The 27,239-nt window shown below is 33.4% G+C and overlaps 2 protein-coding genes across 2 annotated transcripts; both read right to left on the bottom strand.

Annotated features, from left to right (window-relative positions):
- Window positions 1–6,673: 6,673 nt before the first annotated feature.
- LOC136979316 (growth arrest-specific protein 1-like) lies at window positions 6,674–7,396 on the bottom strand. Its single transcript, XM_067275263.1, has one exon. It carries the CDS (start codon window positions 7,391–7,393, stop codon window positions 6,674–6,676), a length of 720 nt encoding a protein of 239 aa, XP_067131364.1. The 5' UTR covers window positions 7,394–7,396.
- Window positions 7,397–18,543: 11,147 nt separating this feature from the next.
- LOC136979315 (cytochrome P450 4C1-like) lies at window positions 18,544–21,021 on the bottom strand. Its single transcript, XM_067275262.1, has 5 exons — window positions 21,007–21,021; window positions 19,749–19,922; window positions 19,622–19,688; window positions 19,350–19,529; window positions 18,544–18,916 (listed from the first exon to the last, which is right to left on the bottom strand). The coding sequence occupies exons 1-5, from the start codon at window positions 21,019–21,021 to the stop codon at window positions 18,750–18,752; spliced, it is 603 nt and encodes a 200-aa protein (XP_067131363.1). The 3' UTR covers window positions 18,544–18,749.
- Between the last annotated feature and the right edge of the window lie 6,218 nt (window positions 21,022–27,239).

The raw sequence follows: 27,239 nt of genomic DNA, 5'->3' as shown, positions 1-27,239 counted from the left end.
CTAACCATATCAGTATTAATGCAAAGTCTGACACTACTTATAAATTTTTGTTATATACTATACAGAGATTAATAGAAAATTAAATGTGCTTTTCAACCCTGGCCTAATAATTACTACTTGGCGATTTTCAATGTTTGGATTTCCATCCCTTATTCGGAAGACAGCAACAATTTACCTTAAACAGCCTATTTATTCGGCTTATCTAAACAATGCACTTGGTCTTATTACTTCATCTATATTATATGCTGACGATATTAAACTGATTAATCACGAACCTCGTGTCTTTCAGTCTGACGTGTTACTCGTAACTGAACTTATTTTTTAGGCTTTTCGCTTTTTCAGATCATTGTTCACCGGTCTGTTCAGAGTATGAGCTGTGTGGAACAATATCTACTTGTGGAATAGAAATAGAAAATGAAAGGGTTTTTTAGGTAGTGCAGATGAGCGTGTTTTAACCTGGAAATATATAATTAAAATATTTGTAATGTAACCTAAATTATATTACTTTAGGCCTATTTATAACGTAATCCTGGTGGTACTGTGCAGTGTGGGTAAAAATAAATCTTGAGCACATCACTTTGTAAGTGTACATTTATAGATTTTTTGAACTGATTTTTGAAAGATTCGAGAAATTTTCTTTTTTAATGGAGGCGTAAACTTTTATTTCAATTGTAAATAAACATAATAATATTTGTACTATTTGAGATATTAGTTTCAGCGATTTCCCAGATAAAAACTCTTTTACGAGTAAAATTGTCATTAACACCGACTCTACTGGAGATACACACTATCCCTTTTATCTCTCCACTCCCGACTTTTAATCACCAAGATTTAATTGCATCAATCCTTCTAATACGCAAACCTCCAATGCAAAATTTCAGAAATTTTAAACAATAAACACAGAAGTTATTAAGTTCAAACAGGGTAAACAAAATTGTGCCACACATACACACACTCACTAACAGAGCCGTAACTAGGGTATGGCCGATGTGGCCCCCCGCCATAGGCGCCTATTTAATAAAGGCGCCAACGAGAAGGTTTCAGAATAATACGTATTCGAAATTAATAACACAAAAAAACTTTTATATTTATATTTATATAGTATTTATGATCTATAATTTCTACGAACATATATTTCAAAAATAAACCGCCATTTCTATTGTTATTGAAATATATAAATTCTTTCTTTCTTTATCCTTGGCTTTTTCCATGTTTATATAGGGTCGGCGTTTCCTTCTCTAATGCGTTTCTTCCATTTTTCCCTATCAAGGGCTTCTTCTCTCTTCAGTCCCCTGTGGTTCACGTCTTCTTTCCAACGCAACTTTGGTCTTCTTTTATTAATAATAAAATTGTTAATAAAAGGGAAGAGGAAAAGCGGATATTTCAATTTGTTAACAATTATAACAAATTGAAATATATGAATATGATATTTTATCAACAATAGTTTACTTCCGAGAACCTCTTTGCAGTAAATACGACCCCACGTATTTATCTATATTGTTACGATAGGTTCGGTGTTTACATTGCATATGCATTACACTATTAATGACCAAGACCAAAAGACCAAGTATCGTATTTAAGTCCAAAAATCCGAAACGAATATATTTCTTTACTAGCATCGAAACAAAATTATGAATAATATAAAGACAGCAAAATATTTTAACATAATAATTGATAGTACTCCTGATATATCTGAAAAAGAACAAGTATGCCAGATTATCAGATATGTCAAAATTGATGGTTTAGATTTTAAAAACATAAGAGGACAAGGATACGATAACGGAGCAAACATGGCCGGAATATATTGATATAATGGCATGCAAGCGCATATAGCACGATTAAACGATCTTTCCAAATTTGTTCCTTGTGCCATGCATTCACTTAATTTAATTGGAGTGCACGCAGTAAGCATGACCGTGGAGATGGTTTCATTTTTTTGGAATAAACCAGAAATTGTTTAATTTTTTGCTTCTTCTACCCGAAAATGGGAAAAAATTACAACATTACTAAGGTCAACACTTAAAGGACATAACGACAGGAGATGGTGCTTTAAATCACGTTCAGTAAATAAAAGTTGTATAGATTACTCCCCATGGAATTTCGAGACTTTTAGTATATATTTGAAGTCAGGGAGCAGAGACGAGTTCGACGGTACCCTCGTAGAATGCATTGTTAAGGCAAGAAATCGTAAATATGACAACTTTCTTATTTTTCGTCTCGGTCCAAAAGTAGGGTATCGTTGAACTTGTCTCGGTTCCCCGAGTTCACATATATACTCAAAGTTCCGAAATTCCACGGGGAGTTCTATACAACAGCCGTAAGTCATTTAAAATGTCAAATTAACGAAGCTATAGAAGTCCTTAAAGAAATATCGGAATATTCTTCATTTGGAGATGGTGTCGCTACAGCTAGAATTATCATTGGACATATTGAATCATACAATTTTATTTTTATGTTAATTATGTGGAAAAATATTTTAGCCAAAATAAATGTTGTAAATAACCAATTACAGAATAAATCACAAGACATTTTTCGCTCTTCTCAATTATTAAATGGATTAGTATCTTTTTATTCAACATTTTAGAGATAATCGGTACGATATTATCATGTTAGAATGCAAACAAAAATGTGAAGAGTTGGGAATTGATTCAATTCCCAAGATGAAGTAAAAACGCAAAAGAAAACTGTTACCTGGAGAAACAGAAAAAGGAACTATACTTTCAAGTCAGGATAAATTAAAACATTTGTTTTATGAAGTTGTTGACAATATTATATCCCAACTAGGAGATCGATTTAAAAATATGCGTTCAATATCATAGATTTTTGACTTTTTAAATGGAAAAAATTTGGTTACCATGCCATCAGTAGATTTTAAAAAGCTGCAGCTGACCGTTGCATTTTATATAGTGCGATTGGATGCTTTCAAAGTCAAGCAAAAATAATATTTAAAAACTTGATATTTTTACACCATTTACAAATATTAGAGGGAATGGTTAAGTGGAATCTCTGTAAGTCTTATCCCGACATCAGTATTGCATTAAGGATAATGCTTACTCTGCCCGTGACTGTTGCTTAAGGTGAGAGAAGTTTCGGCAAATTAAAACTTATTAAGAACTATTTACGTTCTACAATGTCCCAAACAGATTGAGTACTGAAGTTTAAATTTATTATCTATAGAAAATGATATTTAAAAAAAAAAAAACCAATTTTGAGGACGTTATAGATGAATTTGCGAATCTGAAGGCGAGAAAAGTTCATCTTGTTTAAGTTTATTTTGTGATTGTTATTCAAAAGATAGTTAATATTGTGAACGTTCATCAATCTGATATGCTAATTATAAACTTTTATTTTTTATGTTTATTACTAAGTAATTATTATTTTTGTTTTGTTACCAGTAACATACCAATAAAGGGTTAAATATTTATTTAATTTTGACATTGAAAAGTGATATTATTAACTTCATAACATTGTTGATAAGCAGCAGTATATATGTTGGAGTCATTTGCCTGTGTAACAAAGTGAAATCCATGATAGTCAAAAGCAGGTTATTTATAAAGATATTTTTTTAATTATTTACCGTATATATAGTTGAAAAATATATTAAATGTCATTAGATAATTTTTTTAGAAAAAGAATTTTTTTTAATAACAAAAATTAAAGAGGCACCATTTTTATTCTTGGCCATAGGCGTCCAAAATCCTAGTTACGGCTCTGATCACTAACATTATACAAACAGAAATTCACCCGAATTCTTCTCTATTTCTCTGCGTTTCAGTGTGTCATGGGTCTAAAAATTATAAAAACTTGCGAGTCATTCTTGACCCATCGTCATTCTTTTCCTCTGTTATATATATAACAGTCAGGAAACTAATATAAACTAAATATATAGAATGTACCCAAAAAGTGCACATTGAGCATATCATTTACAAATAATACAAATATAAAATGTACGAATTATTTTGGAGAAGCTCTGACATTTCACATGCACCGCTTAATGCTCTGAATGAAATTTAATAATTTCCTTTTACGTCGGTTCTTAATTTTCTCACCGTAAAAACAGTAATTCGTAATTACATTATGATTATCCCAAAAGTAATACTCTCTTCAATACCCATTACGGCATTCAAATCTTGAAGAACACTTATGCTGAGTGTGACATCTGACTGTTCCAATTAAGATACAAAGTAAATGAACAAAATCGTGCCCCACACACACCGTTACATACAGAAAAAAATCTCCGAATTTTTAAAAATTTCTCGACGTTTCTAAGTTCCCCGTGTCAAAAAATGCAAAAATCTCGGAAAGGAAGTCATTTTTAACCAATTGCCATACTTTTCCTCTGTTATACATAACAGCCGAGAAACTCAAAAAGATTAATCCAAAAATAAACGACGTTCGACGCTTTTTTAATTAAGAAATGCGTAGAAACACTTAGGTATTGTGTGATTTGTATAATTATATCTTCGTGGTTAAGTGTATCCTTTTCTTCCGATTAGCATTGCAATTAGAACCCGTAATCTCCTCTTAAAGCAAATTGTAATAAAAATAAACATAAATACAATTGGAAATCTTCAACTGGAATATGAAGAAAACTTCATTATTAATTACCTTTAAGCGAAATAAAATAAAAAGAAATTCTCGATGAAATAAATCTTATCGCTTCGACTCTACATTAGTTTAATCGGAAGATTTCAATTTATTTTTTTAACCAAATAAATTTTTAATAGAAAAAACGGGAATTTATTTTAAAAGACATTTTTCTGACCTTCGAAGATGAATAAATTATTTTTTAAATATAAATTTCGAGTTAATTAATACAGACGAACCCCGATTATACGGTTAATCGGGCACACTTAAATTATATTCAGTTTGCATTTAAAGTTCGAATATTACTTTTCTGTATTGACAGAATTTCTCACTCGATATCGATACACTTTACTATTATAAATTTATTTCTTAATGTATTGGGGTTCAATTTAAAAATATTGTAGATTTAAAAATACCAACTGTCGTCCGTCCGTCCGTCGGTCTTTCTTTTCTCAATGTCGAGAAAGGAGTTATATAGATTACCGGGCGACTCTATTGCTAACAGAAAAGTATGATGTATGAGGGCAAGACTAATAATATAGAGTGGACAGCATATATTTAAAATGTAATAAATAAAAAATATGCTAAAAAATTGCAGCTCGGCATTGTCACTATGCCACAACAAACAATAGCTCGTTTATTTCGTATTTTCTTAAAATCGATTTTGTCGACTCTTGTCACTCGTTTTTTTAAGTATCGATCTACTTATAACCAACGAATGGCTGCTAACATTCAGTAAATATTTATAAATAACTTCTATAACTGCTACTTTTCTTCGTAGGTTTCCCTTGTGTGTGTTCATTAAAGTATTTGTGTAACCCACGATCTGTAAATCCACTCGTCACAGATGCAAAACAAAAGACAAAATAATAGACGAAAGGATCTCTCGCCAATTCGGCATTAAGAAATTTTTCACAAAGTAAATAAATATTTTGATTTTTATACCAAATTTTGAACATTTAAAAAAAATTATTCCCGTGTTTAAGGAAATTCTGCTAATTACTCCTCGAATAAAATAAAATTTTATAATTTTTGAATAATTATAAATAGAAAGTTATTTGCGGATCGTCGCTTAAGTAAATTTGAACGTTACTTAATTGTTAATCTTCTTATTATAAGGAATATCGAAAGATTTCGAACACTTCAATAAATTTCCGCTGGTTTGTTAAAGAGATTGAACTGTTTGCTACAAAAATAAATTAATTAATATTAAATTCAGTTATATTTAATATTAAATTAATTATAATTAATCTTTATAATTATTATATGTCAGTTAAAATTATGTGATTCCATAAATTTTATATTACACAATTATATTTAATATAACTTAATTAAGATTAAAATCCTGATGATTTCTAAAAAACAAAACAAGCAATTACATGCCCTTTTCTGCATATTATTAGTCTTGCACCTATACATCGTAGTTTTTGTTAGTAGTAGTGTCTTACGGTCATCTATATCAGTGTTTCTCAAACTTTTTTGGACCGCGACCCCCGTCTGCACTTAAAAATTTAAAAGGACCCCGAAGAATAAGTATGTGTCAAAAAACATCCCGGAGGGAGGGGGTTAGGCTCGTATTTAAATATTTATATTATTTTTATTATTTATATGCGCAATTTATTTAAGTAAAAATTATTTTATATATTTTTTATTTCTATTATTTCTAAACACGAATCCGTAGTAAATTTATAAAATATTTGAAAAAATTGATCTGACATCAATTTTTCAGCTACCCCTGAAAAACAGGACCCCCACTTTGAGAATCACTGATCTATGTAACCCCTTTCTCGAGATTGAGAAAAGAAAGACGGACGGAAGGACGATAGTGGCAATTTATACGTCTACAATCTTTCCCAATTGCTGCCCGATTAAAATTTATAAACATTTTCAGACCTCGAGCAGAAAAAATTACTTCTTAATTTCATTTTAAAGTATTTATTTTGAAATTACGTTTAAAAATACAGTGGAAAAACAAAAATTAATTTTTTATTATATCTAGAAACGAATTAAAGAGAAAAATTTTTTGATCATTTTATTTGTTTACTAGTTGTGTTATTAGTTGAGAAATGTCATAATGTTTTGTTAGTTACGCAAATTCGAAATTATAAACAACAAAATAATAAAATATTCTCACAACAATTACTTTAAACACTAATAACACGGGTGTACTCTTCCAGTCACAAGCGGATAAAACGGCAAAGTCTTCCACACCAAAACACAGTCGTAACATATTGGACTTGTCCCGTCGACATTCCGCGTCCGAACACAAACACGTGTCTAATTGTCCGGCCAATTTCTGCCTGTTCAACACGTAAATGCTGTTGTTGCAGCGTCGGTTACACGTCTTACCTCGCAACATCTCGGAACAAAGACTGGTGTAATACCGAAAAGCTTCGGCACACACCAGGTCCTTCAGACACGTGCTTCGAGCCACCCCACAGCCGACGGGAGCGAGCTCTTGCTCTCGGATAGAATTCTCGCGCTCGTTCCAGCAGGACCGCATTCGATCTCGCACGGTTCGACAGTAAGGGTCGTCGGCGCAGTCGCAGTGTAAATACTGGAATCCCAGGAGGGTGGTGGATAGGTCGACGATGGATATTCGACACACGTCCGAGCAGTTGTCGGTCAGTCCGTATCTCTCTCGCTCGCAACTGATTCTGTAACTGTGCATGACCAAGCCGCAGTGGTGTCTGGCCGTGCACTGGTTTGTCACCTCTTCGCACGTGCTCGGTGCCTGCACGTGCGATGAAAGTACAGCGAGAAATAAAAGAGGAGTCGCTTCCAGTAACCTTTCGATTGTTGACATCGCCCGTCGGGAAGGAATAACGTGTAATAGGTGGAAGATGACGATTTTATATTGCGTTGCTACGTGACGGTATCGTTGGCGCAAACTCCATGATATTTTGAGTTAAACCGCAAATAAAAAGTAATGTGATGTTTACTAAATTCCGACTCGATTTTTGATGCATTACTTTTTTAAATTCATTCGCTGAATAAAATACATTCGTTGATTGCATTCGTAATTTATCAGATTTAATTAAAACTTTTTGATTTCGATTTTGAATAGAATTAAATATTCTTCCGAGAATGGAATATTAATTGGAAGCCTTCTTTGATATTTGTTGTTTAAAAATGTCATTGGTTTTTGTGTTACAGATTATTAATGCTGTAAACTGATTTACGTCTTTTCTCTCAATTATTGTTAGTCTTTATGAAATCCTGTTTTTAATAAATGATGATTTAATTTGAACGTCTCAAGTGAAATGTAATGTAAATTCATTTAATTAATCTTCTTATTATAGAAGTAATTAGAAAATAAAGTATAAAACAAATAAATAAGTTTATTCAAGTGAAATTTTTAAAAGTTTTTTATAAAAAGCAAAAAGTAGTTTTAAATGTCAAACATGTCTTCTGTATTGAAAAATTGTTATTCTTTTAAACTTTGAAGAGATTCATATCTGAAACTTTACAATAGAAAGTAGTTTTAAAATAGATTTAGAACTATTTCTATTCATTTATATAATAATCGTCGCTTAAATTTTTGACTAATTCACGGTTTGTTTTTCGTGATGTTTCGCGCCTTGAACTATTTTCAAATCGTTACGTTCCTGCAATTGGTTAGGATCAATTGTAGGAATATCGGAAGTGCTTCACGATTCTAAAGCAGTATTTGTAGATGAGTATAGATTGCAGATATTAAGGGGCTCTCTAACACGAGGGTGAGAATTTGTGACCGAGTGCTTTATTTCCTGCAACAACTCCTATCGCTTGCCGACTATCAAACGTTCGAGATACTGACTTTTCGGTATTCGGTATATTTTTAACTATTATAAAATGGCAAAAATTTAATTGTGAGGTTCAAGGTGGATTTTGTAAAAAATTGTAATTGCTAATAACCAGTAAAAATGTCATTAAGTTTTATCCTATTCGAGATATAACGGGACTCTTTTATCTTTACTTCCATCGGCCGTTAACCATCAAAATTTAATAACATCAATTCTCTTAAAATACAAACCTCCTTGTAAAATTTCAAAAATTTTGGACAAAATCTATAGGAGTTAAGTTTCAAAACATACTGACTAACATACAGATGTGACCCACGAACTTTTTTACGTTTCTCGACGTTTTAAAAATGTTTTCAACCCAGAAATATAAGAATCTAAGGGGGGGGGCTTGTATTTTGACCGATGAGCAGAATTTTCCCTTCTTATAGCATATATAACAGCCGGGAAACTAAAAATAAGGAGATTTTAACAATGTTGCATACAATATACTTGTTATATTTTATACACTTTGTTTAATAATAATATTTAAAATGTATGTTTTACAAAAGATACATCACATTTCATTTATTTAAGGTAATATACGTAATTAGTTATGAGATTTATTAAATAATAAAAGTCACTTGCTAATTACTTTTTATAAATATTTAACAAGTCGATTTATTTCTTACATTTAATGATATTTTTCAGTTTCATATTTCATGTATTCGAGAAAAATAACAAAGAAAACTTTCGTTGATGTTAACCTTTCTGCATTTAACGAGTTATTAATTTTAATAGCAAATAAAGTTTCATTAATAAAATGATTTAAAATGCATTTTAAAATATTAACAACTAAAAAGATAAATTATTCGAAACAAATATGTTAGATTAATCATCTGTATAAGTAATTAACTTTCATTTTAATTGAAATTCAGATGTTCAAACCGTAAACAATCGTTGGGGTTAAAGAATTTAAAATGGGCTTTCTATTCATTTTTCTTATTCTATAATACTAATTTATTTATGTGGTGACTCTTGCGTATTAATTACATATTAAATATCATTGTAATTTTGTAATGATTGACAGTAAAAAAAATATAAAACTTGCTACTATAAATTCTACGTTTGTGCTGTGTTCTTGTGCATTGTTATACTTCAGATGTGTTCTGAGAAACAATTGTTTATTGTGACATGGTCACAATGCCGGGATGCAATTTTTTATCTTATTTTTTGGATTTATTTAATTTAAAATATGTGCACTCCACCTGAAATTAGTACGGTTGCACCTGTACATTGTTTTTTCTTTTGTTTTAACAATGGAGTCGTGACGGTTATCTATCTAAATTTTCTAAAACCTCCCTCTCTTTGGTAAACATACGACACGATTTCTACATGCATTATTATAGTAGCTGGCGTGTGAAAAAAAATGGCAGATGTGGTTTCACACACAAGGTAAAACAGTGGGCTATTCAGATTCTGACACATATAATTCTAATATTTAAATAAACTTTACATAATTTCACAATTTGTACAACAATTAATTCCTGTGTTCGGTAGTTTTATCCACTCCGTCTTTTTAAAAATCACTTTTAACGTTTATATTTTGTATATTTAAAAACAAATCAAATTAAACATTATTAGATTTCGGAGATTTTTTTCTCAATGGAAAGTGTATTTATCAGAAAAAACCCGTGTTAAGGATGTATTATTGTCTGCAAAGTGAAAAAATTGTACAACTATAAACTCGCACTGGCTGTCTGTCTTTTCTTTATTTCCAAAACGGTGTTACATAGACGAAAGTCAAGACCGGATACGGAAATGGAAGGTTCCAAACACGGGTTGGAATTAAACATTTATTATAAAAATTTATTAAAACGAAACTAGAAAAAGCTTCCATTGTTAAGACCGATCAAAGGTCGAACTAGTTTACAAGTCATACGAAAAAATACTATAAATGTAAAACACGACGCAATAAATGTAAACGAACGTCCTGCAGTAGAGACGAATCTTTGACAAGGCGCTCATGTACAAGCAATTAGAACATAGAAAAATTTTGAAAAGGGGAAAGGTTAATAGTAAAGAGGGACATCGCGTCGGGTCGTTAAAATTCTAATACGTCATACACTAGACAACAATGAGATAAAATATGAGCGCAGGTTTAAAGGTTTCATTAGCACCTGTGTCCATTATTAACGGATGGTGTGGGGTAGATTCTCTAAAGCAGACATTAGTCGTAAGACCCGAGACAGGTATCGTCTTTCGCTTAGAGACAGACGAGGGACCAATCGGGGAGCGGGAAAAGGGGACACGGAGCCAATCACAATGGACAAAACGAACGGAGATTGATATAATTTCCGATCTTTATGGTCACTTAGTGAAGTTCCGAAGCAGGAAGATGCCGTGTGTCAATGCCCTTGTGCCCATCCAGGGAGCCGTGCCACTGACGCCAACCGACGAATCTCCTAACCTGCCGCTGTCCCGGGGCCCACCTTCGAGCGACAATCGAGAAAACAACCTCGACCAGACATAACACCCGTGAATATTTCTTCTGAAAACTTCAGATTATTAAAGCTTTATTTTGGAGCCGATGTGTATTTTTAATGCTCGAATTATTTGCTTACCAAGAGAAGTCTGTTATTAAATAAACATAATAATTGGGCCAATATTATATGAGCAGATAATAACGGTTCAATAGGTAAGCCAGTAGTATACGAAACATAACAATAATCTATAGCATTTTGCAGCCTTACAATAAATATTGTTTAGTAAACAATTTGAAGCATAAACAGTTTCCATTAGAAATAATAACTTATCAAAAATACAAATATTCTTATAAAGTCTATTTCTCTGAACAACGTGACAATGCCGAGCTGTAATTTTTCGTCACAATTCACTTAAACTTAGTAGTGTCTTGCCCCTATCATCACAGTTTCCTGTCAACAATGAAGTCATGCCTGTCATGTATATAAACTTTGTTCGGGAGAAAATATTTCAATCGAAATAACGTCACTTCTGATTCGAAGCGAAAGTTCGTATGCAGTTAATCGGACTGTCCTTGACTTATACTTGACCATATCTCGTCTTGACATTCGCCTGTCTAACTTCTTTCTCGAGATTAAAGACAGAGTCGGAATTTATCGGTCTACGATTTTTTAAAATTTCAGCCCAATAATTATCTATAAACGCAATATTTACGAGAACAAACTTCTCATGTATACGTGCGGGGTTGTCATAACCTGTCTAACAGGAATCACTTTTTAAATATTAATAGTAGACCGATATTAGTTAGTAGTCGTTGAGCATCCTCTCTTCCGGGAAAAAGGTCAACGACTGCTACGCAACGATAATATTTTTAAACATCACAATTAACAAAATTTGAAATTTTTAGTACAATGTTCAATGCAACTTTATCGGTTTATTTTGGTAGAGGCAAAGAGTGTCTCTTTCTTGTTGTCCGGAGAAGCCTGACGATGCTGTTGAACAACTTGCAGCAAATACTGAAGTCGTACTTCATCATGAGTCATTAGGCCACTGAATTCCTAGATGAGTGCAACCATGCGTTCTGCATGGTGGTTAACAACTTTAATGGCGTGTACTGACTCTGTAGCCTTCTGGTAATTCTCTCTATCTTTCCGCATGTCAGGATCTACAGTGAGAAATGTATCTGGAAGTTCCATTAATTAAGAGTGCGTGACTTCGCAGATGTAAAGTTCTCAAAATTTTTTACCGTGAATGTGTGACAGTCAACACTGATTCGCTTAGTGTGACCCTGTTCATTGTCATCGTCATTTTTATCGCTGTAATCATTAGCCTGTTTGTAGCAGAACTTGCGTGGTTGCCGAAAAAAGCTAAAGCAACCAAATCTGGCAACAAATACCATAAGTGTTTAAAAAACCTGAGAGATGCTACCTTGGATATTGTCGCGTTGATTGCCGAGTATTCAAGAAGTGATTTCAGAAGACGAAGGTCATTGTTAGGAGCATTGGTTGCCAATGGAGCTGAAATCCAGGTTTTCAAGTTAACACATGCAGCAAAGACACACACATCCTGTAATCCCTTTTCTTTTTTTGTTAAGTGGAACTGGCCCCTAAACATTCACGGCTTCAAAGTGTAAATTACCTATGAGAGCCAGTGTGCATGATGCATTGCTCAAGGTGCCATAAATCGGACCCCTCTCAGTGGGATCGAACCAAGAAAGATAATAGTAAATTCAGTGAATTTTTTGTTGTCAACTCTTGTCTGACTGTCTTCCAGATAGCTGTTTGCAAACTCAACACCAGTAATCCGGCCAATGTTGAAGCTTGTTGTATCAAATGACATTGCACGAACTCTACCAGCAATGCCCCATAAGCTCATCCTTACTACTTGGAAGCTATGAAACTTCAGTGACATTGAACTATCAGTAAATATTTATCAATGAATCTATTTTTGGCAAATTATCAGATGTAGCTAATTTTAAACCCTGGTCCACGATAAACAAATTTTATAATAATTATAATTGCCTTACAGTCCTTATTTTTAAAGTTATTTTTAATTGTCTACATGGACATTACTCATTAATAGGACTTTATACTGGTGTTTAGGTTTGACACAAGAATGAGAAATTAGTTTAAAAGAACAAATTTTCTGAGAGGCATGCCAGCCCGAAACACGTGTAATATGTACACAGGGAAAATTACTACAGGTGATACAATAAAAAAAAATTTGTTTACACTCTCTTTCCCGCTGATTGCGAGTTGCCTGGATCGGGGCGTTGGTCGAACTTGGAGTATCAGAGTGGATGCCTTGAAAAACGGTAGTTTTCTGATCTTTGATAAAATTAAACTTCTGATGTAATTCGTGGAATAGATCCTGAGCCTTGCTCAGATTAATTTTTACCTGATGTTTTATCTCCGTTTTTAAATTTCTGCTTACATCCAGAGGTTAATGTTACCCTTGGTGCCAAGATGGCGGCTTGTCTCTGATTCCAGCAAGGAAACAGTGAGACGCACGTTCTAACCTAACCTAATCTATTCTAATAAATTACCATAATTATTAGCAACCAAATTATTAGAATAGGTTAGGTTAAGTTAGAACGTGCGTCCCACTGTTTCCTTGCTGAAATCATAGACGAGCCGCCATCTTGGCACCAAGGGTAACATTAACCCATCCAGAAAAGGTAAGTGCATTACCAGTGTTTCTTCTCTAACTCTAGCATGATAGATTTAATCGCTTTATTTTCCTTTTTTCTTTCTTTAGTCGTTATTTTCTTATTAATCGCTATTTCCTTCCTAATAGTCGCTATTTAGTCGCGATTTTTTCTTCTTCTCATCATTCTACCTAGCTAGTGTAGTTTAAGTGTTTCTCAATCTACCCGATTCTTATTAATCTAACCGCTTTATTTTCGTTATTTAATCGCTATTTTCCCTTGTTTTTAGTTGTTATTTTTTTTATTAGTCATCAATTAATCGCTATTTTTTAATTTTCGATTTCACTACAGACAGGTGGATATGCAAATCTCTTCATCTGCATGTTACAACTATCTGATGTTGTAATTACGTGTTTTCTGCCTCTGAAACCCTCTATTATCGCCTACTATTAATCCCTAGTTCTAAGCATAGCATATCTAGTCGTATCTACGTATTCTAATCTAATTGTCCGTTTTCGGTTTTTTTCGCACCCTAACAGTTTTTTGGTTAATGTTACCCTAGGTTCCGAGATGGCAACGGGGGAAATTTTTCCCTACGTTGGAGACTGCGACAGGGAAAAAATTTTTCCCTCGATTCAAGATGGCCGTGTTTCCGGCCGCCATCTTGAATTTCTCTGCAGACTCCGCGGACGTTAACCGAAATAACCAAAAAAAAAAAAAAAAAAAGAATTTTTTTACTCACTTTTCGATGGTGGTTGCCTACTTCTTCCTACTTTTTTTTTCCTTTCCGATCCATTCTTTTTTCGGTTTTGCCAGCTTGGATACTTTCCTTTTCTCTTGGTGCGGCTCTTTTCTTCCCTGTTCTTTTCGATTCGGCTGCTCTTATTGGTCGATTGGCGTTTCCCTCTGTTCGATTTATTACTACTTGGCCATATAAACGACAGAATGCAACCCCAAGAAATGTGGCCAAATTTACTTTTAAATGTTCCTTCAAAGTCAGAAGTCTTCGTTCCGCACTTACTACATCGCAAGAAACAGCTTTCTCTATTACTCCGATGACATAATTTGCATTTAAAATCGCACGGAATGCAAACGGACTCGGTCGGCTGTATGCCTAATTTTACAGCAAATTTCGGAAATCTCAATGCGTTATCGATACGGGGAGGCAAACCTAGCTCCAAAAAGTCGTCTTCCATTAACTTGTAGAAATCACGTGTGGTGCAACTCGACCGAAATTCGTCGTTGAAACTCTAATCGGCAAAACTACTCATTATCGAATAATTGGCAATAAACTATACGCGGGGAGGTGGTGACGAAAAAAAATGAAATATCGTAACCAGAAAAATAAACAGCAAATATTCCAATACACAATTCGTCGCAACACTGCAGTAAACAATTCCAACTGGAAACTAGTCGATTTGCATAAAATTGCATTGAAATGAACAGAAATCACGTCACAGATCGAGCATTTGCATATTCGTTCGTAACACAACTACGAATTTCCCGCCGATATTACTCTCGCACGACGTCACGAAAAGGCTCCCTCTACCGTCGCAAATTTACACACGACCGTCGCCGTTTCGAGATTACAGGATACTCGGCAACGTCGATCTCAGGGTTGAAACCGAACGGGGAAAAATTCTCAACGGCGTCGACGTCACGACTCTAGGGAAAAAATTTTTCCCCGCCGCAGTCGCCAAGATAGGGAAAAATTCCCACCGCCGCCATCTCGGAACCTAAGGTAACATTAACCCAGTTTTTTTCGCAACTTTAAGTCTTGCAGTATGACAATGAGTGCCTGGATAGGCGAATGTTTACATTCAAACAAAGGAGAATTATACGTTTTCCAGCGATGTTGTTTCCTGTTTATTTCGAATTCTCTATGCAATAGGAAGGGAAATAATTAGGGAAAAATCAATAAAAATTCCGGATCTCATACTTTTTTTTTTTTTTGCTGTATTACAATGTTTATCAAATCATCCAAAATCAACTAATGAATACATAGAAACGAATTAGTTTGCATTTATGACCTTACTCTGGCCCTTCAGAAGGTCTCAGTTTATGTACAGTACAGTAGGTTACTGTCTAGAGAGTTGCACTGCAAGAAAGAGTGGCATCTATCAATGGAATTTATTGACCACGTAAAGGCTCTTTTAGTTCCCGAATAAAAACCCAAATCACAGACAGGATTTGTAGGGTGAATACAGTGGATGCTCAGAAAACTTTAACGCCATTTCTGCAGCAGTGCCTTTACCATACTAGCAATATGTCAATGAGCATGGTCTCGTATAAAACTAGGCGTTTCTTGTTCAAGTGCAGGTCTGTTCAGACAATGTGCAGGTCGTAATTCATGTTCAGGAAAAGTCGGTTTTCGTAAATAGATACTATTCTATTCTAAATTAATGTTCTTTAATCGAAGAGATAATGGAAAAATTCCTGTTAAGATGGATGGAAAAAATAGTGATGATGCCTAACTCATGCTAAGATAATGATGATTATTACATTTTTTACATTTTTAAAGATACTATTTTTATTACATTCAAGACATTTCACTCTGTGAATCCATATAAACTAAATGCTAAATGCTAAAAAATGATTCTTCCCTCCACGAAAAACCTTCATAATCCAGTGATAGGTGTTTCTACAACAGCTAAGGTTTTCAACCCCGTCGGGGTCTTTTTTAAGCACAGCTCATAAGAAATTTCAAATACCAGTGAATGGAACAAAAAAACCAAAGCGAATTCTATTCCATATTTGGAATCATGGAATTGGAAGATAAGATGGAACATTATGCTCGTGTTGGGATGTTGTTTACGCATGCGTACTATTACGTTTGGTATCGATCGAACGATCGAACTGGTGGAGTCCTTGAGGTTTCTCATCACAACCAACTCCACCTGTATCACGGTTCTTGATTTTGTGTCACTATTCCCGTCCATTAAAATACAACCGTGTTTCTGCGAGATTAGGGATGTATTACTATCCCGCCCCCACGCCTATCCACACCGCAAACAAATCCTAGAATTAGCGCACATTCTCTGTTACTCATCCTTTTTCCGGTTCAATAACAAAACGTACGTACAAAAACGAGGTGTCCCCATGGGCAGCCCTCTATCGGGGGACTTATGCGAGCTAGTGATCAGGAGACTTGAACAACAAATCATCCCTTCATTCTTTCCCAACATCCTCCTGTACAGGAGGTATGTAGATGACATCCTTATCTTATGGAAAGCAGAGCCGGACATCAATAGATTTATCAACGCAATGAACAACAACTCGTATGGGCTAACCTTTAAGTTGGAACAAAAAAGCAACATCGCGCATTTCCTCGACTTGGACATTTAAATAAGGGATAATAAAACCACTCATAGGGTATTTTATAAAAACTGCCATGTACCTGTGTTCATCCCAGCTATCTCGGAAGATCCATATTCGTATAAGATCGCGGCTTTTAGGGCACTAATTAAGCGCGCCTTCACGCACAACTCGAAATACGAAAACACATTGGCCGAGCTCAGCCGTATCCAGGAAGTGGCATCACAGCACGGTTATGATAGGAACATAGTGTGCAGCATAGCCCGCAATTACACACAGGGAAATACTCGTAACAACCTAAACGTCGGAGTAGGATCCGTTGATAATAATGCAAGAAAAATAGTAGAGTACAACCACCATCTGGATGCGATATACAGAGAAATCTCATCCATCACCCAAAATAAAATAGCTTATAGGAGGCCAAGGTCGATATACAGCTTACTTCGAAATGGGAAGGACAGTTTGGACATGAAACACGCACCGGGTATATATGCGGTTCCCCTTTGGGATGACAGATTTAATAGAAGTTTGGTCTATGTGGGTTCGACCAAACGCTCTCTCTATCAGCGCCTCCGGGAGCACAGGTACGACATTGCCAACAATAAACAATCTACCACACTGGCAACTATGCCACACAACCGGGAATCACAGCCGACCTCCAAAATGCTCGTATAATCAGAATGTCACACCATACGGACCAACTTAGAACATTGGAGACTCTAGAGATATATAAGGCGGCATTGCAGAACACAGGCAGTAACTACAAGGATGCAATTAACATCTCGCACGCCTGGAAATATTGTTATAAGGGAAATGCACACCCACAAATAACTTCACATTAATTTAATTCAATTTATATTCAAAGATCGGCAAACGTAATAGTACGCATGCGTAAACAACATCCCAACACGAGCATAATGGTCCATCTTATCTTCCAATTCCATGATTCCAAATATGGAATAGAATTCGCTTCGGTTTTTTGTTCCATTCACTGGTATTTGAAATTTCTTATGAGCTGTGCCTGAAGAAGACCCCGACGGGGTTGAAAACGTTAGCTGTTGTAGAAACACCTATCACTGGATTATGAAGGTTTTTCGTGGAAGGAAGAATTATAATTCATCCAGTATATAGTAAGAAGTATATTCGCTAAAAAATGAGTTCCCTGCTTTGATTTTTACTTCAATACATCAGTGTTTTCATTTTTCTTTTCACTGTGGCTTACAGTTTTCAAGTACAGAACATCAAATCTATTTATACATTTGATGTACTGTACTTGTAATTCTGTACTGAAAATTGTATTTTTTTTCTGGAATACAATTTATACTCCTACAATATCGTGTTAAGTATTTGGCCCTATTTCTTTGGCAATTGTATACATTTTATATGAAAGACGAGCAGGGTTTATCGAACTCTCTACCATACATAATCATAGTGTGTTTGTGAATAAAAGGTACATATTAATTAGTCAAATATTTAAAATATCTTTATTAAATTTGGATTCGTATAATTTTCTTTCTATAGCATATCAGAAAAATATTAAAATGAAATACAAATATCTTGTATCCAACATAGATGATTCAGTTAATGAATTAATGATATGTTCGGCCCATTTCATACAATACAGGTAAATACGAACAACAGATCGTTAACAACAGTTTAATTTACGTCAAATTAAATATGAGAGATGATCAATGTGATAAATAAATAAAATACTAATTTTTTGCTGTTTATTGCATTATCGTAAAGCAGATTTAATAACAATAATCATAATACATTTTTATTCTTGTCATTTTTATCTATAAAAATATGAATTACAATTTATGAGTAAAGTTCAATAATAGGTAGAATCATTTCGATACAGTTTATAAATGCACTCGTCTAGATTATATGATATAGGCTTATGTTTATATGTATTTGTCATAAAAATTACCTCAACGTTCATGTTATTTCATATCTTACAACATACATCTTTTTTCTACATACATTCTTATACCTGATATTGGGGTCAAAAGACCTTCAAAAGAAGTAACGATCTTATCTTGAGGGTCCAAAGAGTAAACTTTAAAATTTCGAAGAACATTTGCCAAAACTATCTTCGTTTTAATCATGCCAAGTTTACCTCCTGTAAATAATCATTCAAATGAAATAATTCTTTTGTTTTTGACAAGACTATGTCTTGTTTATAAAATCGCACTGCCGTCACAGCTCAGAGGTATGAAAAAGTACATGTCAGGAGTTGCAATTTGGTACAAAGTATTAGGTGCCAAAATCATGCGCGCAGAAAAAAAGCAGACTTGTAGATAATCTGGGGGTCGAGAACCGAAATTAGATAGGTTAATTTCACCGAAAATGCATCGTGGACGACCTCGTAGTCGTGGACTAAGAAATTTGAACGATCGCGCTCAAAACCAGCGAGACCAAAGAAGAGTACAGAATGAGAACGTGACCCGCTTTAAGCGTCAAAGCGATCCCGCTTCGTAGTGAATCTCCGAGACATAGTCTTGTCCCAAATACGGCTTTGCCGTTTTACTTGTATTTATTCACTAACCACTTACCGAGACAATTTCGTGGACCGGCAGAAAATGCCAGAAATGCATAAGGATGGAGATTTTTATAGTTTTCGGGTAAGAAACGGTCTGGATCGAACACTTCCGGATTTTCGTAAACAGAAGGATTATGATGGATACCGTAGATACTTATGCCAAAAGTCGAATTTGCAGGTAACACGTAATTACCTATTTCGATGACAACGATTTAATGCTTCGAGTCAATAACAAATATAAAATATTATTATTTGAAAACAAACTGCAAGATGTTAAGAATTTACCTATTTTCATTTCCGAAGGATTTTTTCTTCCAATAAAAGGAGAAGGAGGATAGATTCTCATCGACTCCTGAAAATTCTAATATATGAAACTGATCTTTGAGTGTATTTAAAAACATTAAAAAGTTACCTTAATTACGCATTCTAGGTACGTCATTTTGGTCAGGTCATCGATAGTAATATCCCTGTTCATATCATTTTCGAAAATTTCTTGCAATTCTAGATACACTTTCTCTTGTATTTCGTGGAATCTTCCTAGGAAATAAAGAGTCCATGACATAGCGTGGGCGGTTGTATCGTAACCCTAATATTAAAATTTAAATTAAACGTGAAATTACTCTCTATATAATGTACAGTACATTTGCAGTAAAATAAATATAATAAACTTGTAAAATTAGGATACGGCATGCATTAATACCGCGCTTTTTTCATACTCATGTGAACCACTTTACAATCCAAAATAAAGTGATTGCCGCGTATCTACTGGCTAAATTTAAAAAAGAAGTTTGAAGCTTTCAAACTGTATACAAAGAAACACAATGACACACAACATCCCCGATGTACATATTGTATAATTTAGCTTCAACAGGTTACTTATGCCAATATAAAAGTAGATTATCATCAATGTCCAAATATAATACTAGGCCCGTATTCAGGAAAGTGTTATTTTTAACGTCGTATTCTTGAGATATAGTTAAATACGACAAAATTTGCCACATATCGCATCCGCAATACACGTAGCTTTTCGTATCATTTACGACAAAATATCAATGATCTGATTTCGAGAGTATGCCGATTCGTCCAATAAGAAAATTGTGCAGGAAATTTCAAACGGCGCGAATTGTTTTCGTCATGAGTTTCGATGAGACAATGGAAGAGAGAGAAAAAAAGCCTCATTTCACTTTTTCCGAAATACAGGCATTGACGGATGGAATCGAAAAATATATATATAATAGAAGGAAAGATGGATCCAACTGTTACTTCTCGCGGAAAACGTAATTATTGAGATTAGGCCTAATTTACAAAGCAGTGAAGTGTTAATAATGTACTGTACAGTACATAGAAGCATAGATGAAATTCGACGTAAATAGAAAGAGATTACAAAAGCGTTTCAAACAAAGAAGGTGAATAAAATTGTAAATAATTCATTATAACAATTCTGTTTATAATTTGAACATGGTTAACAGAGTAGAATGCTATACGTGCACGCCTTTGCAAACGAAGTTTTTGATCTTCAATTAGACTAAAAATTCTTTTCACCACATTCGATATTATCAGATTAATTCTCACGAACATAAACGTCTTCGATCGATGCACGAAATAAACGTTAAGTTAGTCGTTCGAAAAAACTAAGTACTCATCGGCCAGCTGGAATTGTCTCGACTTACGACAACCCACTTCATATCGTAATGTAACGACGTATATTTACAACGTTTTCGGTTATTACAAAACTCGGGTTAATGTTACCTATGGTAGCCAAGATGGCGACGGGGAAATTCTAGAGGCCGACGGGGAAATTCTAGACCGCGGTGGGGAAATTTTTTCACTCTCCGTTCGAGATTGCGACCGGGATTACGTCATGATTTCGTCATCAACTGAAGATATCCGTAGAGGGCGCTTTGATTCTTCGAATTGCGTGTTATCGGAATTATGCAAATTTTTCCTCCGAGTATGAGTGGGCGTCTTGTCGTGCCGAGAGATTTCGTTGGGTTTTTCTTACTTCTGGAATTTTTCTATTACGAGGTAATTTGTAATGTTCTTAATTTTATTTGCGAATTTAGGCTGTTGGAAAAGTTGTTTATATTGAAAAGTAGGCTAAGCGTTTTCTGTGATTTTTGGAATAGATATTTCGCAACCGAGTCATGGCGGATTGTGATTTAGAATCGGACGGATTTTGGAAACAGTGTACTGGACGACGTTTTTATCAGTTAATCGAAGCGGAGTATTCCGAGTTGGGATTAGACGAAAGAATTGATGGCGGACTGAAATTCGCCGTGAAATTAGGCCTCCAACACGCCGAGGAAGTTTGCGAGGAATGCGGCCAAACATGCAAATTGATTTATCGCAGCGACCGGAATTCTTGCGCGATGCGTTGCCGAAAATGCAGGCGGAATAGTTCGGCTTTCGATGGAACGTTCAAAGGGAAATGCGGCAATGTTTCGTGGGCCAAGCTGTTGGCATTCATATGGCACTATATTGGTTTAGAGTGCACGACGAGTAATTCGGCAATTTCCTCGGGCGTTTCTAAAAAGGCAGGAATAGACTGGGCTAACCACGTACGTTTCGTTATGTTAGTGTCCTTACACAATCTGACATCGTTTAAAATAGGAGGCGTCGGCAAAACAGTGGAAATAGACGAAACAGTGATATGTAAACGAAAATACGAGAAAGGAAGAAAGATGAAAAGCACTAAATGGGTCGTCGGAGGTTTGTGCCGGGAGGACAAGACTTGTTTTATATGCCAGGTTAATGACAGATCTGAAATAACTCTCAATTGGATCATTTCGAAATACGTTAACTCCGGCAGCTCAGTGTTCACAGACGAATGGAAGGGATATAACCACATCGACGATTTAGAAGGTATAGAAATTTCTCATAAAACAGTAAACCACTCTGAAAATTTTGTCAACCCGATTACAGGCGTTCATACTCAGAATATCGAAAGATTGTGGGGTCACTTAAAAAACAAGAAGAATTTGCCGAAACATTACACAGAAGATTTGTCGGATTCGTATATGTACGCATTCATGTATAAGAAGTATCACAATTGGACGTTAAAAAATCCCGGCGAAAAATTCCACACCTTTATCAAACACGTCAGAATGATATTTCCCGGTCGCGGAAAAGTACCTAGTTGGAAAGAACCGGAGACCATTCCGGCCGCTCCCGCACCTATTGCCAAGAAGAAAAAGGTGGAAAAAAACGAGAACATTGTTAAAAGAAAAGCGCAAAAGAGATCCTCTTCTCATGCCGGAGAATCAAGTTCAGTCGACGGGAAGCGAAGAAAAAGAGGAAAGGCTCAGTAACAAAGTAAGTGCTCTTGTTTTTTCGTTCGTGTTTTTTAGTATTCTTAATATAGACCGTCGGGTAGAAATAACCTTCACGTCGCCGTTTAAATGTACGGTAGAAAGAAAAAATTTCGCGGTCGCCGCGTGCAATATACGGGCGGGGGAAAAATCCCTGCCGCCGTCTAGATTGTAGGGTAGAAAAATTTCCCCGTCGCCATCTTGGATACCATAGGTAACATTAACCCAAACGATTATTATTCGGATTACACAAATTTTTTCTTGGTCATCGTTTCAGATAATATACTTGCTTCGAATAATTTCAATCGTGTTTATAAAAGGAATTTGATTAACTAATACTCGAGAAGATAATTTGTAACAGATTATTGTTACCAAAGACCCGAGTTACAAATTTACAGACTACTATTTTACATAATCATTAGATAAAACCGCATTCGATATGGACCAGATATGAAGTCGAAAAGATAAGGCACGACTGTCGTTTTTCATCCGAATTTCCAGCTTTAATTATATGTAATAATCTGCTTCGGAGTGTTTGAAAATCTATAATGGATACACACTTTCAATTCGTTAAAATTATATTTTTTTTACAGTTATATACAATAATAAATAAACCTTGTGTTTTATATCCGAGATTTCTTCCAATGATATTTCACATAATAAAAATGTAAAAGGACAAAATTCAGATTTCAAAACTACAAATTTTTCCCATGTTTAAAAATTATAAACTAATCCGAAATTACAAATAATATTAACTATAATAATTAATTATAAATGAAATGCGATGATTTCACAAACGTCTTAAATACAATTTCCAATTACAAGAAAGTAATTATGATAGTAGTAGAAAAATGTAGGTTCTGCCCCAAAAATTTAAATTTTTCAAATTAAATGAATTTAATTAAAATCAATACTAAAATTCATTAAATTTTAAAGATTTTAAATTCAATGAATTTTATCAAAATCAGTGAATGTAAACAAAATTAAATCCAATGAAATCTCATTAATTTTTTTTATTTCAAAAGAAAGTATAAAAAAAAGTCAAACAAACTTAATAATATGTATTTTATATTTATTCCCACAATCTCTCATACCCCCATATACAAATTTAAAATTATTCATTTCTTTTAAATCTTTATTCTCTAATTTTTTATTTAAACGATCAGGAAGAAAAACTTGAAATTCATTTAATTCTTTATCCCTAAGAAGTACTAAATTTTTTTCACCAAATCGAGTGAGTATTATTTTAATATAATCAATTTGATATTCGTAATCAATTTCCAACTCATATAATTTCTTTGTTGGAATATTTTGAAGTTTTCCAATATTGTTTAGTTTCTTCAACGTCTCCATTTACATAGGAAAAAAATTCATCAATATTGAAACGTTAGAACTTATCATCGTGTGAATAAATAAAATAAAATAAAAACTACATATCATATACAACAAATAAATATATTAAATGTAGATCTTCATGGGTCGGAAATTTACTGCGGGCTCCAACTGTCAACAAACCTCGTGCTTTAAATGGAATGACATTACCTTCTTCTTCCGCTAAAGTATTATTTAAAAATATTCCGAAATCTAAACCAATGCCCCTTTTTCCTGTAAAATGATTTATTTTTTTAATGTATCCATTTGCTGGTAACAGATATTCATTAATTTTTCCTTTAAATTTTTCGTGTGGGAGATAAATCTTTCTATTCTGTAACAAAAATTTAAATTCAAGAATACTTGTATGGGGCACTTTATTTAATTCACTCGTTATTTTAGTATTAACGTAATATTTATTAACAACTTCAAATTTAGAAGTAAGTTGAGAAACGTTTATTATTCTCTTATTATTAGCATCAAACACGCCATTTTTTAAAACGATTGCATTATTTTCAAAATATCGTTTATTCACAGCATTTTTCTCTTCCGTTGAATCATCGACATTATCAATTCTTTTGTTTCTCGCATTGAATGCGCCATTATAGATTTGCAGACATTTACTAGTTAATTCCCGAACTCTTTTACTTGTTTCTGTTATAAAATTATTAACACTTTAATTTAAATCATTAATATTTTTTTTGTAAATCAGTTTTATCAGTTATATGTTTTTCTTCTAATATTTTAAATTTATTAGCATTTTCTTTTTCAAAAGTTTGAAAATAATTATTTAATTCTTCAATATTTTTTTCTGAATTAGTTTTATCTGTTATGTGATCTTCTTCTAATATTTTTAATTTATTAGCAATATATTTTTTGGTTGCAGCATCGTTTTCTTCTATTGGATGTTCGCAATATTTTAATATCTTATTTTGTGTATCATAATTTCCATTATACGTTAATTTGAAACCATTTCCCGGAGGACCAGGAGAACCTTCTTTTACTTCGTCATAATAATGACCAAAAGGAAACCAAGCCATTTAATTACTTTAAAATTTTAATAGTTTTAAAAGTTTTGTTGTACATATTCATAATTCCTTTTTTTTTCAACTAAAACGAAATAAAATCTATACGGTTTAACAAGTTTTTCTCTCAATTGCCAAAAAAATTCAACTTCCAAATTATCTACATTATTATGAGGGGTGATTAGAAACAACGAAATAAATTATTGGATACAGTCTCCCATAGTTTGTATAACTTACTAAACAACCAGACTCTGTGTTATTAGTATTTTATCCCCCCGCTAAGAAATCAGAATAATATCTTGAATAATCTAATTCTCCGGGTTTAAAGCTAACATTATAATCTTCTGTTGAATATTTATCATTATTAATTCTTAACCAACATCTCATCATATCTAAGTTATCAAATATCATATTATTTTGATTCTGATCGTTTTCTTTTTCTTGATATTGTGGGATTACAAAAATATTTCTGATTTCATCTGTGGTTGTATTTACAATTCTTGTTCCACTAGAACCATTTTGAACATTACTTTTAATTAATCTAACAGAACACTAATTAATTTCTATATCAGATAAGGGATTTAGAGATACACTATTAAAATTAACTTGAGGTTCTGGATATAGTTTAATATGTGGTAACCAAAGTGAAATATCAGATATTATAACTTTATAATTCGGATTACTAACATCGGTATAGATCATATCATTATTTGAATTTCTCCAGAATACAAATCTAACATCAATGTTTGATATTATTTTCCTAAAGTCATTGAAAAATTCAAACATCTGTTTAATTGGTATCCACAGTTTGATCTTGTTACTGTTTTTTAGTTAATATCCATCTTTCTGTAAATCCTTCGTTATAATTTGCATTTTTCTTCAATCCTTCTAGAAAGGTATCCATTTTTTCTTTAGTTCCGAGAGACTGATTATCAGGTCCATCAAATATCAAAACTTGCTTATCTGGTGATTCTGAGGTGTCAATGAAAAACAGCATATTGGTTGCTTCGGAAGTAAAATAATCTTTTGTAAAGTTTATAAGACCGTTAATGTGATGAACTAAAGAGGGTAATTCAATTTCTTCAATTAGTGTCTTGCCAATGTGTAATTCAGATCTCGAGAATAAATTTCCAGTATTTACCAAAGTTACGTTATCACTACTAATCGAAGAACCATCCTGTTTTATAATTTTTAGTTCTGGGCAGATATATCCACTGAGAATATAAAATCATATCATTTACATCTTTAATATTAAATTCATATTTCGCTGATTCCTTTTCATCAACAGTAACTTTATCTTCTCTATACTGTTTGTACTCAAAACTTTCGATTTCATTGTTGTAATAATTAGGAAGAGTTAAATCCCAAATCTTTTCCATTTATTAGTATAAAAATTTCTTGAATCCTGTTCCATATAAACTTTGTTTAGTTGAAATATTTTTTACTCTATCTTCCACAGTTGGAGATTTTTCAGATAAAATACTCTCAAGTTTATTTTTAACAAACTGCTTCGTCTTATCTTCAACAACAGATTTTACTTGACTTTCTAATATTTTTAATAACTTATTACCAGCCGTTTTAATTGCATCGATAAATATATTTCCACCATAATATTTTTTACTTTGAACTAACAGTCTATATTTATTATAATTCATTTATTTAGTGTAAAATTAAACAAAAAACAACTCTCTATTTATTAAGGTCAATTAAATTATCATCCTGATCAGTTATCCACATGCGAATTCTATAAATATAATGATTTCTATTGATGTTAGCAAATATGGGATTAATCTTTTCAATTTTTATCAAACTTCCAGGTGGATGAGAGGGTGTGAAAGAATAAAGAATATCACTCGTGAAATCGTTGTACTCTACTCCACTGATTACATCGCAATGAATATGAATACCATCGATTTCTTTTGAAATATTTGCTATGTATTTTCTTTTCTGTTCTTCATCTTTATATATCTTTGGTTCGAAACCTAATAACTCGTGGAGTTTTCTTTTACTCAGATCAATTTTATATCCAGGTTCTAAATGAATTATAAATCTCGTTGTTGCAAAATGAATTCCAAACTTTATAGGAGGTATTCCAAAGAATTTTACTAAAAAGTTATTTATTTCTCGAAGAGTGTAATTTCCATTTTCTATCGTTACATCATACCACTTTGTTTTATTAAAATATCTAAAGGTATTGTT

Source organism: Centruroides vittatus, unplaced genomic scaffold (genome assembly GCF_030686945.1).
Source record: "Centruroides vittatus isolate TY-2023 unplaced genomic scaffold, ASM3068694v2 contig_602, whole genome shotgun sequence".
NCBI classification, from domain to species: domain Eukaryota; kingdom Metazoa; phylum Arthropoda; class Arachnida; order Scorpiones; family Buthidae; genus Centruroides; species Centruroides vittatus.
The sequence above is the reverse complement of the archived record's forward strand: the minus strand, read 5'-3'. Positions and strand labels throughout refer to the sequence as shown.

Excerpts from the sequence above, each read along its gene's own strand:
- LOC136979316 (XM_067275263.1), bottom strand. The coding sequence starts at position 7,393 with ATGTCAACAATCGAAAGGTTACTGGAAGCGACTCCTCTTTTATTTCTC.
- LOC136979315 (XM_067275262.1), bottom strand. Across the intron at positions 19,689-19,748 it reads ACCTAGAATGCGTAATTAAG|GAGTCGATGAGAATCTATCC; the intron begins GTAACTTTTTAA and ends TAGAATTTTCAG. Across the intron at positions 18,917-19,349 it reads CGGTCCACGAAATTGTCTCG|GAGGTAAACTTGGCATGATT; the intron begins GTAAGTGGTTAG and ends GATTATTTACAG.